This window comes from Colias croceus, chromosome Z, assembly GCF_905220415.1.
Source record: "Colias croceus chromosome Z, ilColCroc2.1".
In the NCBI taxonomy this organism is placed as follows: domain Eukaryota; kingdom Metazoa; phylum Arthropoda; class Insecta; order Lepidoptera; family Pieridae; genus Colias; species Colias croceus.
The window spans coordinates 11,076,762-11,092,237 of record NC_059568.1 but is presented as its reverse complement, the minus strand read 5'-3'; the positions used below and the strand labels follow the sequence as shown (position 1 = coordinate 11,092,237).

The window sequence follows — 15,476 nt, the reverse complement described above, 5'->3', positions numbered from 1 at the left end:
AGTCACTGGTCGTGGGTTCGATTCCCACCCGGGGCAATTATTTGTGTGATGAAGATAGATGTTTGCTCTGTGTCTGGGTGCTAGTTATCTATATAAGTATTTATTTAAAATTATATATGTAAGTATGTTTATCAGCCATCTGGTTTCCATAGCACAAGCGAAAGCTTAGTATGGGATCAGATCGTGCCGTGTGTGAAAATAGTCCCGAAATATTCATTATTTATTTATATTAATTGTGATAGTTTCTTTCAGAACCACATACGCAAAAGTGAGATACCACAAATCCATGTAAAAAGGCTTTGATTACAAAAGCTTGCCTAAACTGTGGAGTTTATTGGATCCGTGGAAGTACACTCTACTGGTCTCGTCGTTACAAGCCTTTGTACGGTGCCAATAAAATATACAGTTTCACAAGTCCAGGTGACTGCGCTCACAAACAGATTTTGTTGGTGTTGCACTAGGTTTCTATGGACAACACTAAATTATTCAGAATTCCAATGGAAAACCGCTTTGATCCCAATTGTACTATTGCGCGATTCAACGGATATTGTTACGCTGTTTATTTGTTTGTAAAGTTCTGGAAGCGTGAAAATAATACAAAATAAAAGCGGGTAAACAAGCTTCGCGCTTCGCGGTTAGTAGAAAATGCAAAAAATAGACACAAATAAAACTAAAAATAAATGTTGTATAAATATCTTTGTTCTGATAGATGTGATTGGTAATATATACCTTATTGAATTTAATTATAAGTAGTAGTAATTATAAGTTCTAAACAATACACACATTCAGTACTTAACCCATTGAGCCCAAGCGGCCCGATCGGTCCCAAACGCACAATAGATTTTCTATTGTATCTGTGGTTCCGGGGCCTGAGTTACTACAGAGGCTTTATCCTAATTTAACAAACATTTAACATCTACTTTTACTTTGTGTCAAATACGAAAATTTCCTTTTTTTATAAAAAAAAATAATTATCTATTTTTTGGAAAAAGATTAGTGTAGGTAATTATGAAGATATTTATTATAACAAAGTACAACATCGAATTCTTTAGTTTTACAGTCTTGAAGGCTTTAACATATTTTTCTATTAGGTATACCTAAGTTACAGAACTTATTAATTTTTTTTCCCTTATTTCGAAGTCACTCTCATTGTCATATTATCTACCATAGGTAGATACAGCACCCGGCAAACTTCTTGGCCAAAAAGTAGCGTGGTGGAGGGAAGTTTTCGCATCATGTTTTAGTACATTTTATATGCGCAAGCTTCCCCCACCACGCTACTTTTTGGCCAAGAAGTTTGCCGGGCGCTATAGTATGTAATAGGTAAAACTAAAATTACTAAAAAATAAAATTTCCAAAGTCACAAATAAAAACAAATAGCTTACCAGATATTCCAAAAGCATGTTCCAGCCAATGATGAAAGCGATGAATTCGCCGACGGTCACATAGGAGTAGGTGTATGCGGAACCCGTGGTGTTCGGGACACGGACCCCAAACTCAGCGTAGCAGACACCTGGGATTATAAATTATGTTTTAAAACATATTTAAAAAATTACAATTACAGTGAGCCATACGAGAATTTTCTTTTCCTGTAGTAGAATATAGATCGTACAAAACAATTAGGTACCTATTTTAATTCTGAAGTTATTAATACATATATCATCTTAGTTGTTAGAAAACCATACAAACTATTATTTAATTTATGGTAATCACAGATTTTTTTTCACTAGAACTTTAGATTTAATAACTCGAATTCATCGGAAAAATGTCATAAAATGTTTACTATGATCGAATATAAAACCTTATAGTTTATTTTTAGATACGACACTGAATACTGAGTAGACGTTTAATTACTGTACCTGATAACTTGTTATAATAATTCGTAATTATAATGGCCTATGTGGAAATGACATGAAAATAGAAACCCCGATAACCGGAGGCAATTGTAGTCTGAATGTAAAACTTGTGGGATGAATGGAAGGGCATTACAATTTTGAAGCCTTTGTCGACTAGACTGGGTACCTACAGACAAAGGCGTCGTATTCAAGCACAGATAATACATTTTATCTGATAGAACACGAAGCTTTTTTATTTACTTTATTTGCAATCTTTTCTGAAATTCTTATACACGTATCCAGGTCAAAATTGACATCGGTGTGTATAGCAAAATGCTTTCCCATAAACGTGAAATTTGTAAAGTTTAAGTTTTGCAAATTTTATTATTTCGATGCAATAGAAAACTTACCTACCATGCAAAAGAGTTTCTTGCATTTCCATGTGAATTTATTTTAATGTAATAGAAAGTACTAATACAACACCTTTTATTATCTAATTTAGAAGTCTGAAGTTCATCGGAAAAAATTCTAATAAACTGATTAACTAACTGTTAATAGAAGATATTTTGACACTAGCAATAAAATATCTGTGTACCGTGCGTGTAATATATATTGTTAGAAAATTTATCTATTGATGGATGTGACGGTTAAATACAGGTCACGACTCACGACGTATTCCTGGATACCCATATTGAAGGAAACCTTAGCAAATATGTTCTCGGTTAGTCTTGACAACACACGAGTTGTATTGTTGGTTGCGTTACCGACTGTATAAGCATTTCAAATACTTCCCCTTTAAATGTGTCACGGCATTGAATAGTGAGGTGTATGAGCAATACAGGTCAGGCTTCTGCTGTAGAACTCTGAACCAAGATATCGTGTGAATGGAATAATATTTGAACATGTGACGGTTATGATTAAGATGGGTATAGACACAGAACATAGAAAAAAATGCATCAATATACGCAAAGGTTTTTTATGGGTAAAAAATACAAGTAGAAATATAAAAAAGTATTTACGTCTAAGATGTAAGCTAAGTTTTGTTAGTATGTTGTATCGCCATTTAAGCGAAGTGAAACTTCAAAACAAGATTAGAGCCAGCGCTAGGGAAACAAGCATTCATTAAGAAATTATTGAAAATATCCAGAATATTAAAAGCGGCAATATGTGGTTTTATTGATATGACATGATCGTTAGTCGCTCTACATGTCACGTCACCGGTATGAAAATATATTTTTTTCCATTTTTTTATCCGACAACGGTACAAATGGCTTTTATCACCCACTTTGTGTCGCATGTTTTACCGAACATGAAAATAGAAAACATGATTAAATATTGGACAAAGAAATAATAAATATTCAATTTCAATATTGTTCTGAATGTTGACGACACAGCGGGAAATTTGCAGTTGTATTTGCCAAATCGGAATATTTTCCTATTTATATTGTATTCCTATTGCCTTTGACATGTGGAAATTGATTGTATTATTATTTTTCTTTGAAGCAGCATATTTAAACAATCTACTTTAAAATTAAAAGGTACGAACAAGAGAACTATAGGCAACCTGCAATATTCAGAAAGTACGCACACAGAAACAAATTTGTAGTCTACTGTCTGCGAAATATTGAGATAGTATTCAAAGAAATAAAATGAAGAGTCAAAGCAAAGATGTAATAAACGTTTCAGATAAGCTCATAAAATGTTGCAATTTGTTAAATTAAAAATTTATTGGTTTTAAACGATTTAAAATTAAGATCCGTTTTGATATTTGAGACTAAGTTATTTGTAGCAAGTTAAAAATAATATTACAAGCAACAGGAAAAATCTGGTAAAATTTATGAAGAATCAATAACTTAATTTAAAGAAGACGTAAAAATCAGAAAACCAGAATCAATCACTCAGTTTGTATCCAAAAATAGGATGTTTGATATTATTTCTAATTATACGTCAATACGTGGCTCACAATATTCTTTGGCTATTCACTAGTTCCTTAGAAAATACAACAGATTGGGCATCTTCTTTATGGTCATCACAAATCAAAATTCTGTATTGTGCACTAAACCATTACAGTGCCTCTTGTAATGGTTATCCGTTATTATTATTTAATTAATGCCTCTTCTTGCCTCTTATCCATACATTACACAATGCGCAGCGTTGGCTCAACAAATGATGATGTTTGCTGCAATTATGGTGATTATGAATAAAAATATATAATGACAGTCAATCATAGACATTTAGGCCCTCTACACTATCGTGATTGACTCTACTCGCCAACTCTGCCCAATGTAAAGAGAACCCCAAAACTGATAAAAGTAGGTACCACAAATCACATCGTTCGAATTGTCAAACGTCATTGCATATATAATAATTTCTCCGAATATATAATTATTATTCACGTAGCGTGACTTGCTGCAAAATAACGTCTGGAAATAGGATTCTTTATTAAATATATTGATGTCTATTTTGAATTACAGCACGTCGTAATACGAAACTCAAGTTTATTTCCATTTTAATTGTTTGCCTTCCTTCTCAAAATGAAGGAAAATAGCCGCAAGTTAATACAGTATAAATTTATACTGTCTATTTTTTCAGGAAATCAATACTATTCCAATATTTTTTAAAACAATTCATGTGACCTTGAACTACTATCCAGCTCTAACTCCAAGTTCCAACGAAATTACTCAATGATTCTTAGTAATTGAGAACGGAACAAAAAGAAACGTGTCAGTATTTCTGACTCAATGCCTCCATTGTTTTTTAAGTACATTTTAGCAAGACGTAGCCAGAATTACTCTTATTTACGTGAAGACGTCTTGACACCGCCTTTTCTTTTGCTTGAAAGTCCCGATATTGTGATATCAATTTCTCTTTGCATCTAAAAGTAATTCTGTGAAGCATAATATAGTAAGATGTATTAATTCTCGGATTAAGTACTATTATTTATACTAATTTTAATTCATACTTTAATTGATGCAAAATATAAACCTTTATTGCCGGCACCGGCAAATTAAAATCTTAATAATGATCTCTACAGGTGAAAGGTGTTGAGAGGTACAGGTCAATATTATCAAGTAGACGTTTAATTACAGAAGTTTGGAATAGTATCTACTTAACTAATGAAGTAGAAATTTATGTCCCTTCAAATTTTATTAACTTTCATGGTGAACCAAAATCCCAAAATTCTTAAAAACTGAATGTTACACAGTAACTTAAATATTAAACTAACGATCTATTTTCCGTTAACAGCTTATAATAAACAGTGACATTTACCAGAAAAGATGCTCGCCACCGCTGCTATGATGAAACTCAAAGCCGCTCCCGGGCCCGCAAACTTCTGCACAACCATCCCGGCTACTAAGTACATCCCCGTTCCAACGCACGAGCCGACCCCCAGCGAGGTCAGGTCCGTGGTAGTGAGGCATCGCTGTGAAACAAGAGCTCAATTTAAATTTGCCATCGCTAATACCTCCAGCGTAACTGTTTGTGTTCCGATGCGACGTGACTGTCGCACTACCAGTGGACTTTTATATTTATCACTAGAAATGCATAGTAAATTAAATGTAAGTCATTTGCGTCTTAGTTCATATCTCTCGCAGTGGTAGTTGAAGCATGCTTCGGCACGAATTAGGTCAGCTGCGCTATGGTGCATCATCCTCGAATGCAAAATTCTATTTACGATGGAATTTTCATACAAATACACGTTTAAATTAATGATATGTGTGCTTTCAATTACATCGATACGAATATAATTGATTTGAATTTAATAAACAAATAGCGAACATTCTAGTATTGCTGGATACAGTCGAGCGCTATATCTGTAACCAACTCATAATTTGAATTACCCTTTGAACCAAGTTCTCAATATTGCTTAGAGTTGTTGCATCAAAGCAAACATATAGAGTGTTGCTGTGTTAGCAAGTATTAATCCAATACACTCTTGTTACGGATCTTCCATTCCCCTAATCTAGAGCTATATGTACTGATAATTATAACTTACAACAGCTTTAATTAAGGAATTTATAAGACACTTAAGATCTCTTTGAAAGTTCATAATCATCTGTTTTATCGGGATCTATTATTAAGATAAAGATTCGAAGTGATATAAAGGAAGAGATTTATAAATGTTTTTATTTTAATACGAAAGGTATCATGTTGATACTGTAATTTCATACCTGCTATAAGCACATTCTAGATAATATTCATATAATTATATTAGTCCCACTAATAACTAATATTTATTTGCAGGGGTAAGTTGTGTCTGTGATTGTTAATTGCAAATATAACATTACTTTATGTGAAACAAATAGGTTTTGTTCACGACTGTAGTTTGCGGTTCTTTCTTTCGTTTTCATGACTGTCAGTTGTTTGCTATAACGAATAACATGATTTTGAGGCGGTTTCGGCGAAATTACATTTCAAATTATAACAAGAATGGATGTTAAGTATTTACAATTTTTTAAATTTTGTCTCATTATTAAAAAAGGAATGTTCTTTAACAAAACGAAAATGTCAGATAATTTTTTATTACGTTGTTAATCTGAATCGGAAATTTTATCCATAGATAAATATTTAAAAAGAACTAAGTTTAATATTCCTACGTATCATTATTTGCACTTAATTGGATTCGCATGGATTGATACTATTATACATATACTGTTAAAAGCACGTGAGTCTAGGAAATCATTATAAACAGGATCAAAGGATGGTGCCGGGAGGGACTTAAGCGCAAATCCTCCAAATTAGCTTACCCTTTCATGGACTGGCCTTCCGCAATTCTTATGAAATCCCGTGGAATAATATTTGCAGAGTAAATATAAAAAATCTCAATCTTATCTCTGTAAATGAATTTCATTATTTCCTACTGGCTATTCACTATGACGTTGTTAACAGAATATTGAGACGAAATGGTGATGTTGTTGAATTGAAATAATTCACGGACAATATACAATATATACCCATTGATTAAAAAGGGGAACTCATGTAGGTATTTTAGGTACGTTTAATAATAAGATAGATTCAGTAAGTAATACAACAAATTAAAATATTAATTTATTTTATATTATCTATAAAAGTGGATACCTAGTTCACTTTCATAAAACTACTACGTACCGAATTTAAGAAATAGCTCCTTCGATGTTAATATGCAACGCTTCTATGAAACGTTCACAGAGGGCTTTGTACAACAGTCGACGTCTTAAAGTTGTAACGACGCGGACGGCGAAATATACATAAAGACTAATGAAATATTAAAAAAATGCTATAAATTTATAAATACCAACGTTGTTAATTTTAAGAAAAAAATTCATTATTATTTTATTAAGCAATTCATAAAAAAATATTTTTATTGCCTTTTTATTGGCTCTATCAACATATAAAGATTTAAACGAACCGTTTGTATCTACACTTTGTCAACCTTAAATGATCTGAACATCACAAATATTCATTTATATTTATCCAGACTATAGCTAGACAATAGAATGCTTGCGGTTAATGTGGTTAGTAGCACAGGCGTAACCTTCACCCCGGAGTCCCGACCAGCAGATTTCATGCGTAATTTAACCGACATGACTGTACTATTCAACAGGCCTTGAAGCGCATCCATACGACCCTATATACAGGCTGTTCCACCGTTAGTGTACTAAGCTCAAAGGAGGTTATAGTTTTACATACGCTGAGTACGTAAAAAATACTTATAAAATTCCAGACGCTTTTTTTTCAAATAGATGAATTCTTAAAACTCTATGTGTACACCACTGACAAGTGACAAGCAGCCCGCCCAACTTTGCCACCTGGCACTTGAGATATCGTTGAAGATTATGCTTTCATGGACAAAATGCTCACATTAGCGATATGCCTGTTGCGCGGAGCTAGAGAAGAAAACATGGATTTTAAGGAAAAATTTAGCAAAAAATTTTTGACGTACTTAATTTTGTTGTTTAAGTATTTTTTAGGTGATCAGTGTATGCAAAACTACAAGTCCCTTCGCGCTTGGTATACTAATTATTATAGTGGGACACCCTGTATACATAGTCACATATTATGAAGTACCGATCTATTTTGGGTTAATTGAAATATAAGGAAGACTTTTCCTCTTTGTGAATAGAATACTAAGGGTTAAATGAGAGGAGCATTTTATCCAGTCAGATATAATACATTTTGACAGTTATTAAAACGTTGATAAGTATTCGTATTTCAGAATGTAAAAATATTTTTAAATACGATTTACCTACAAGAAAATGTATTAAATACATGTACTTAATAGTTTAAAATACAATAGTCAAGCGTTAAAAATTCATAGAATAAAAAATTATAATACATATTCATATAAATTATTTATTCCTCGAACTCTCCTATCCACGCCTATATTATTATCACGTCCTATTACAGAGAAAATTGCTATGCAGAAAAAATTATATTCGAACAACGTCACTTAAAATATGATTTAATAAAATGTTTTATGAAAAACATTTTTTAAGTATTTATTTCATTTTAAGATAGTTTTATCAACACTCGATCATCAATTTCTTTTCGAAAAATTACGACTCATACCTAGGTACAATGTACAGGAAATATCCATATGATTTACATACGGTTAATGTTCCTGTTAACAGAACACGTCAGCCTGAAGCAACGTGGATTAAAAATGAAAAGAATTTGCAGAAGGCAGAACAAAAGCCAGCTTTTTCCTTAATCAGTTAACTTTCTAGAGATAAATGTGTTTTTATCATGTTATGCATCGAAATCGAAAAATTGTATAGTAACCATATACATTAGTTGATAAAATATGCTTAGAGTTATTTTTTTAAATACAATTATTTAAGGTATTGTTTATCCTTAGTACACATATAGAACGATGTAAAAACACTATCACCACACATGTTACAAATTAATATACCCATGAAATAAAAATGCGTTCCTAAGCTCACAAAGCTCCTACTTCTACGAAAATTAGTGAAAAAGAAATATTAGTACCTATTATAAATAAATACCAAAAGTAAGAAAAACACAATTGCCAAAATATTTTCCTAACTGTAGAGATAGAACCTAAACCATCTGTCTGCGAAAGTCATTAAATCACTACGCCATCTGCGTGTTTGGGGTTTATGCCTAACTATAATATAAGATCAAATAAACTACAAAATTATTATAAACCTTAAAGCACAGACCTCTATAAAATTGTATTCTGTATTTATAATTCAAGGAAATTAATAATTTACATTTCACATATAATTTAGTTTCGCTGGGAGTAAATTTAATAGGAAATTATAATAAATGGGTTATCATTTTAAGTGTGAAAACGACGTCGATTTTAGTTATTTTCGTGATATTTTACACGAGCAATGAATTCCAGAAATAGATATTACGTAAATTTAATTTGTTATGCTTTTCTACGGAAAATCAGAAATTAATTAATAAGTAGGTACCACAAATTTGCCGAAAATAGATTTGACAAATTAGCTAGAAACCATTTTTGTGTACATAAATGGACCAAACGTAAAGTAATTATTTAAAAATATTTCTCGATGAATCACTTTTACAAAAAAATAATAATTTTGGTATATTATCTACTAGCTTACCACCCGCGGCTTCGCCCACTTTGTCTAAAACCTTATAAATTATATACTAAAACCTTCCTCTTGAATCACTCTATCTATTAAAAAAAACCGCATCAAAATCCGTTGCGTAGTTTTAAAGATTTAAGCATACAGAGGGATATAGGGACAGAGAAAGCGACTTTGTTTTATACTATGTAGTGATGATAACGAATGTGGGTTGTTCTATAAGATTTCATCTGAAAATAATGAAACTCCTACGAGGAATTCTATAAAAAACGTATCCCACTCTGTTTTGCCAATGTCAGATAACTAAACATATTGTTTTTCAAACGTAAGTAATCAATTCGGAGACGACCTTCAAACCGTTATTCAAAGGAAATCAAGATTGTTATAACCTAATCAATAAGAACAATTCAGTTCTGATATTTCATTTCCAAAGCTCACTTTCGGTAAAGGCAATGCGGATGCGAGTGACAGATAAGTGGAGGCTTCTTGGCATAGCTATTAAGTTCATGACATTTTCCATATTACGTTATTTTACTCGTGAACGCATTTTAACACAGATGAAATTACTTACTAAATAAATCTCTGGTTTAATTAAAACTATGCGCATTTGATTAAATGTAGCTGCAGTTGACGATTGCATGTGAGTTTTTAATAAAATATTTTCCCATGATCATATATTTTAATGGCTTTTGCTTAAAAACAAACGTATTTTCCTAATTAGGTGCGAAAACGTTTCAAACAGAGAAGAATGTCGCCACTGCATGTTCTTTAAAAAGAAAATATTTTTACACCAAGAGTTTTCTACGTAAATAAGTACAGTATATCACTATAAAGGCTTTTCTTTGATATGGTTCATAACAAGTTTACAAGTATTTAAACCGCCACTTCAAGACTTTAACTTTAAAGCGTTTATTTTATGACTTTATAAAGGAACACAGTTTTTATACACGTTTTAAAGAAAGCTAAGATGTAGAAGAGACTTCTTAGATAATAATATATATAATATAATAATAGTGACAAAAGCTAAACACAATTTTCTTCTTTACAATCTTAGATAGGTAATTGAATAAAACATGCCCAAAAAAAGCTACCGTATTTATAATTCACTACGTTAAAATGTTTTTACAGTACAATTGTAGAGAAAATGTAAACCAATTTATATATTTTAACATTCGAAAGAACAATACTAACGCTGCAAAGCTCTTAAGTGTTTGTGTATCGGAAATAAAAATCTACATACTGTATTATGTATATATATTACTAGCTGCTCCCCGCGGTTTCACCCCCGTGGCTCCGCTTCCTCGATAATTATGAGCTTTCTAACACCGAAAGAATTTTTAAATCGGACCAGTAGTTCCCGAGATTAGCGCGTTCAAACAAACAAACTCTAGAGCTTTATAATATTAGTATAAATGAATGTGCCTATTAAAATGTATATTCTGTGGCTGTAAAAGGTTTACAATTGCTGCACGTGCCTATCCAGGATCCAGGAATTGTCGGACTTACAATATTAAAACTAAATAACATGTATGCTTCACTATACAGGAAGTTCTTTTTTATATATAATTGAGTGATCAACTAGTTTTTTAACAAAAAACTAAAAAAACCGCGTTCAAATTGTCAGAACTAAACAAAATTTAAATGGGACCATTTGACAGGAACTAGCCCATAAAAAAAAATCAAAATCAAAATCCGTTCACCCAGTCAAAAGTTGGGAGATAACCAAGCCAAACAAAAATACAGACGAATTGTCTCCTTTTAAGTCTCCTTCTTTTTGAAGATGTTAACAAAATTAATTCTCTTTATAATCATATTTTAATAAAACCACATAATACAATCCTTATTCGAAATATCTTATTGAATCACAATAAAAAAGAAGATAGTTTAGTTATCTTCAACATTATAAATGCTTCTTCAGTAAGGTCAACCGCAGGTATGATATCTCAAACGCTTAACTCATTACGGAACATCCTGTATAGTATGAATAGTTCTGTTTATGTTATCCGGTTAGAGGCGCCTTTGAACGCGCAAGGAAAGCATCTTACTTTCTACTAACTCTTTAAAGTTATTAAACTTTAAAGACATGAAAGGGGTAATTTAAAGTAAGTGGCACATCAAATTTGAAGTATTTCATGCTTGGATGATATCACATACACTAAACTTTGTTATCTTGTCTTGACATTAAGATATTATACAGGTAACTTATAAATATTTTAACATTCACAATATCGATTAAATATTCTAAGAAACTGAATTCAGCACCTTATCTTCATTTAATTGTAGGAATTTAGAGCTCGCTTAACACAAACAGAACAAAGAAACTATTATGTAAATGACCTTTCGAGTGTTTAAACGTATTTTCCTTAACGACCGCATTTGTATGGACTGAATCTTTCAACATTTGGATAGCTACATTCCGCTACACTCAACGGCTTAATACTAGCAGGACAATCCGGTAATCGCGTACTATTTGTCTATCAGCTTTCGCATACGTGCTGCCACATGCATAAATAATATGTGAACCATGTCCCAATTACACAGCTTAATGCGCCGTTATTACTAGAACGAATTTTCAGTGAGTGCAATTCGGAGGCATTAGAATGATAATAGCGCGCTTGAAATTCACTTACACGGGCATTGTGATTGGGACAATCACCCAATAGATCTTATATATCTAATAATATCCTTCTAATCAAATTCGCTGTAGACAACCTTCACTTGGCTAACAAGCCTTGCTATTAGTACTAGGAATGATTAGAAATCTTAGATAATATTATCATACTACATAATATTATTATATTGTATAACTTTACATTTTAATTGTTGTAGAACTCTCATTGACAGAAAGGAGAGATTATCTGTTATAATTGGAGAGGACTCGGCAGTCTGGTACAGTTTTTAAAACTTTATGGATCACAGGTATATTTTAACTGTTCGTAACTGCAGGTAACGTATTTTTTTAACTGTTAGCGTTTGGTGAGCTTTTTGTAAAACTTTTACGTTTTCATGTTTTTCAAGTTCAATAAACGTAGTTCAACTACGGACTTTACTGAGCGTTGTTGAAAAGAAACAACCATGTTTCTTTTTCATTGCCATTTCTACGGTTATTTTCATTGATATAAATACGTCTTCTTTTAAATAAATATTAGCTAAATATATATAAATTTATGCTCGATAGTCTAGTAACGATATAGTTATACAATTCCTAATTTTTACGGTGCACGTGGTCGCTACTCGCTAATACACTTTATGAGAACTTCGCAACATAATAGTTTTACTTCGAATTTATTATCCATCGCATCGGAGTACTGCGGTAATAGAATCATGGGCAAATTGTTTCTATAAAGGTATTTGTAACTTATCGATGTATCATTTTCTACCAGATTTTTTTTCTATTAATGTAGTTAAGTGCAGAAAATACGTAAAATCTTGATAGCCTTGTTTTGAAAGATATATTTAAATCTATAATAATACTAGCGGTTCGCCCCGACTTCGCCCGTGGTACCTACATGTTTATGTTTTTTTTTCATAAAAACTATCCTATCTCTCAAGTTGGATCGGACTGCACATGGTGTGCGAATTTTATTATAAACGGTTAAGTGGTTTAGGAGTCCATTGAGGACAAACATTGTGACACGAGATTTATATATTATATTAAAGATGTAATAATATCCAAGTGCATAAATCCATAATATATATCTATAATTCGTTCCGTTGGTTAAACATACATCATAAAACGCACACTATTAAGTTCATAAGTCATAACATAGAAAGTATTTCAAGCTTTTGAAAGGGATATAAACCCGAATGCAATCCATACTAATATTATAAACTAGCTTCCGCCCGCGACTCCGTCCGCGCGGATGTCGGTCTTCGCGTGGATGGTTTATTTCTCCATTTTGAGACCTCTGACAATAACATCTTATAAATATCTATATTCTATTGGACCCAATTCCCAAATACGGTTAGGTCTATAATAATACGCAACGTGTGTTCGCGGTTCTCCGGAACAACGTCTATGGATAAAACTGAAAAATTAAGATTAATTTTTTTCTACGTATTTTTCCAGGATAAAAAGTATCCTATTTTACGCCCAGGATAATAAGGTATAATTATACCAAGTTTCATCGAAATCGAACCGCTAGTTTTCACGTGATGCCTTCACATACAGACAGACAGACAGACAGACAGACAGACAAAATTTTTTTAAATCACATATTTGGGTTTGGTATCGATCCAGTAACACCCCCTGGTATTTATTTTTTCAATATTTTCAATGTACAGAATTGACCCTTCTACAGATTTATTATATGTATAGATGCGAAAGTAACTCTGTCTGTCTGTCTGTCTGTTACTCAATCACGCCTAAACTACTGAACCAATTTGCATGAAATTTGGTATAGAGATATTTTGATACCCGAGAAAGGACATAGGCTACTTTTTATTGCGAAATATGTACCACGGGCGAAGCCGGGGCGGACCGCTAGTAATAATCATAAGGAAAGATGCACGACCTATATCGATATATAAATAAACATAAACTCACCGAAAGTCGCTGCTTCCCCGGCCCCGGCAGCTCCTGACCCTCGATGTCCTTCGGGTTGCGAGTCCGGATCAGCTTAGTGAAGATGTTGTGTCCATCACGGCGGACGGTGACCCAGTCCACCGCCCTCAGGCGGTGTAATGCGCTGTAAAGAAAATCATACTATATCATCATAATCATCATTAGCCCATGAGTTCCCACTGCAGGGACACGGGCATTATGCATTATTCGATCGAGTAATTTACTATATTTAGTAATATAGCTTCACTCAGGTTGGCAAGAGATAAGAAAACTTACACCTTGTTAAAAGTCATAATTAATATAAACTCGTGAAATTAAGAAGACCATACTATAGTCTATATTTTTAGTTACCAGATAATAAATTTAGTTTAAAAAACACGCTTTATTAGGAACCCATTAAATTATTTTATAATCACCGATAATTGATAAGTGTGCGAACTGCGAAGTCGAAGTTAAACCTGTTAGATTAAAATGGGTCAAAATCGAGTCTTACACGTAAGATTCGATCGTTTACATACAAATATACATGTCATGACGATTTGAACATAGACATAACTTGAAAACATACAAGTGAATAAGACGTACCTAAAAACCTACCGTATTTATAATTCACTACATTAAAATAAAAGCATCTATGTTATTGGGTAAAGATGTTTCTTAATAGCAGCGCTTGTCTTAAAATCGATCGAGCAGTTTTTAGTTAAGTCAAGTTTTAGTCAAGTCACACAAATATGAACTCAAACTCAATGGCTGTTGAAGATAAGAGGAGTTACTAACAAATATCACTCAGCTCCATGAAAGTTATTTGTTATTGCAATTGTTTCTCTCGATCGATTTTATATCTACTATGTATTGTTCAAGACAACTTGTAATTTTAACAATTAGTATCCTGCGTCTTTTTGTTCTTAAATAAACTTTCTTATCTTATTCCTTGATACCTAGTATCATTTCCACGTGTTCTCGTATGTATGACATCATATAATTTGTTTGTAATTGTCACAGAAGCCCTTGATTTGTTTGATTATTATTGTTTATAATTTATACCTTCATGTAGAAAACAAAGAGCTGAATAAATAGCAGTTTTATAATGATATAAAATTACCGTGTCGTAATAATTTTCCAACAGCAACGTAGGTTATAATTTACCTATAAAAAAAAACAATCTAGAAGGACAAAGCCCAGTAATTACTCGTGAAGAAAATCGATTTATGAAGTTGATGTAAAAGCATCCACCCCTTTTTTTTTTTATAGTGGGGAAATCTTCCAAAGATACCCACGGCCCCCGGGGAAGGAGCCGTGGGTTATGTCGGATTCTTACCGACTAAAACCCCACTGTGTTCCGTCGAGCTGCTTTAATGATGGGGCCGCGGGTATTGATTAACCCCTGTCGTCTAAAGGACAAATCACAAAATAAAAATTATATAAAAAATAGATAATCCCCAAAATCATTTAATTTCTTCGGTTAAAGGAATTCTAAACTATTGTCTATTGTTTAACTAGTCTTACTGCATTAAT

General features: G+C 32.5%; 1 protein-coding gene across 1 annotated transcript in view; it reads right to left on the bottom strand.

Moving 5' to 3' along the window:
• Window positions 1-15,476, bottom strand: part of LOC123705536 (probable cationic amino acid transporter) — a 109,750-nt gene that overhangs the window by 32,221 nt on the left and 62,053 nt on the right. Inside the window, exons 2-4 of the mRNA XM_045654364.1 lie at window positions 13,944-14,085; window positions 5,106-5,259; window positions 1,386-1,513 (exon numbers count right to left, since the gene is read on the bottom strand). Coding sequence (XP_045510320.1) covers window positions 1,386-1,513; window positions 5,106-5,259; window positions 13,944-14,085 — 424 coding nt within the window. The remainder of the gene's footprint in view (window positions 1-1,385; window positions 1,514-5,105; window positions 5,260-13,943; window positions 14,086-15,476) is intronic.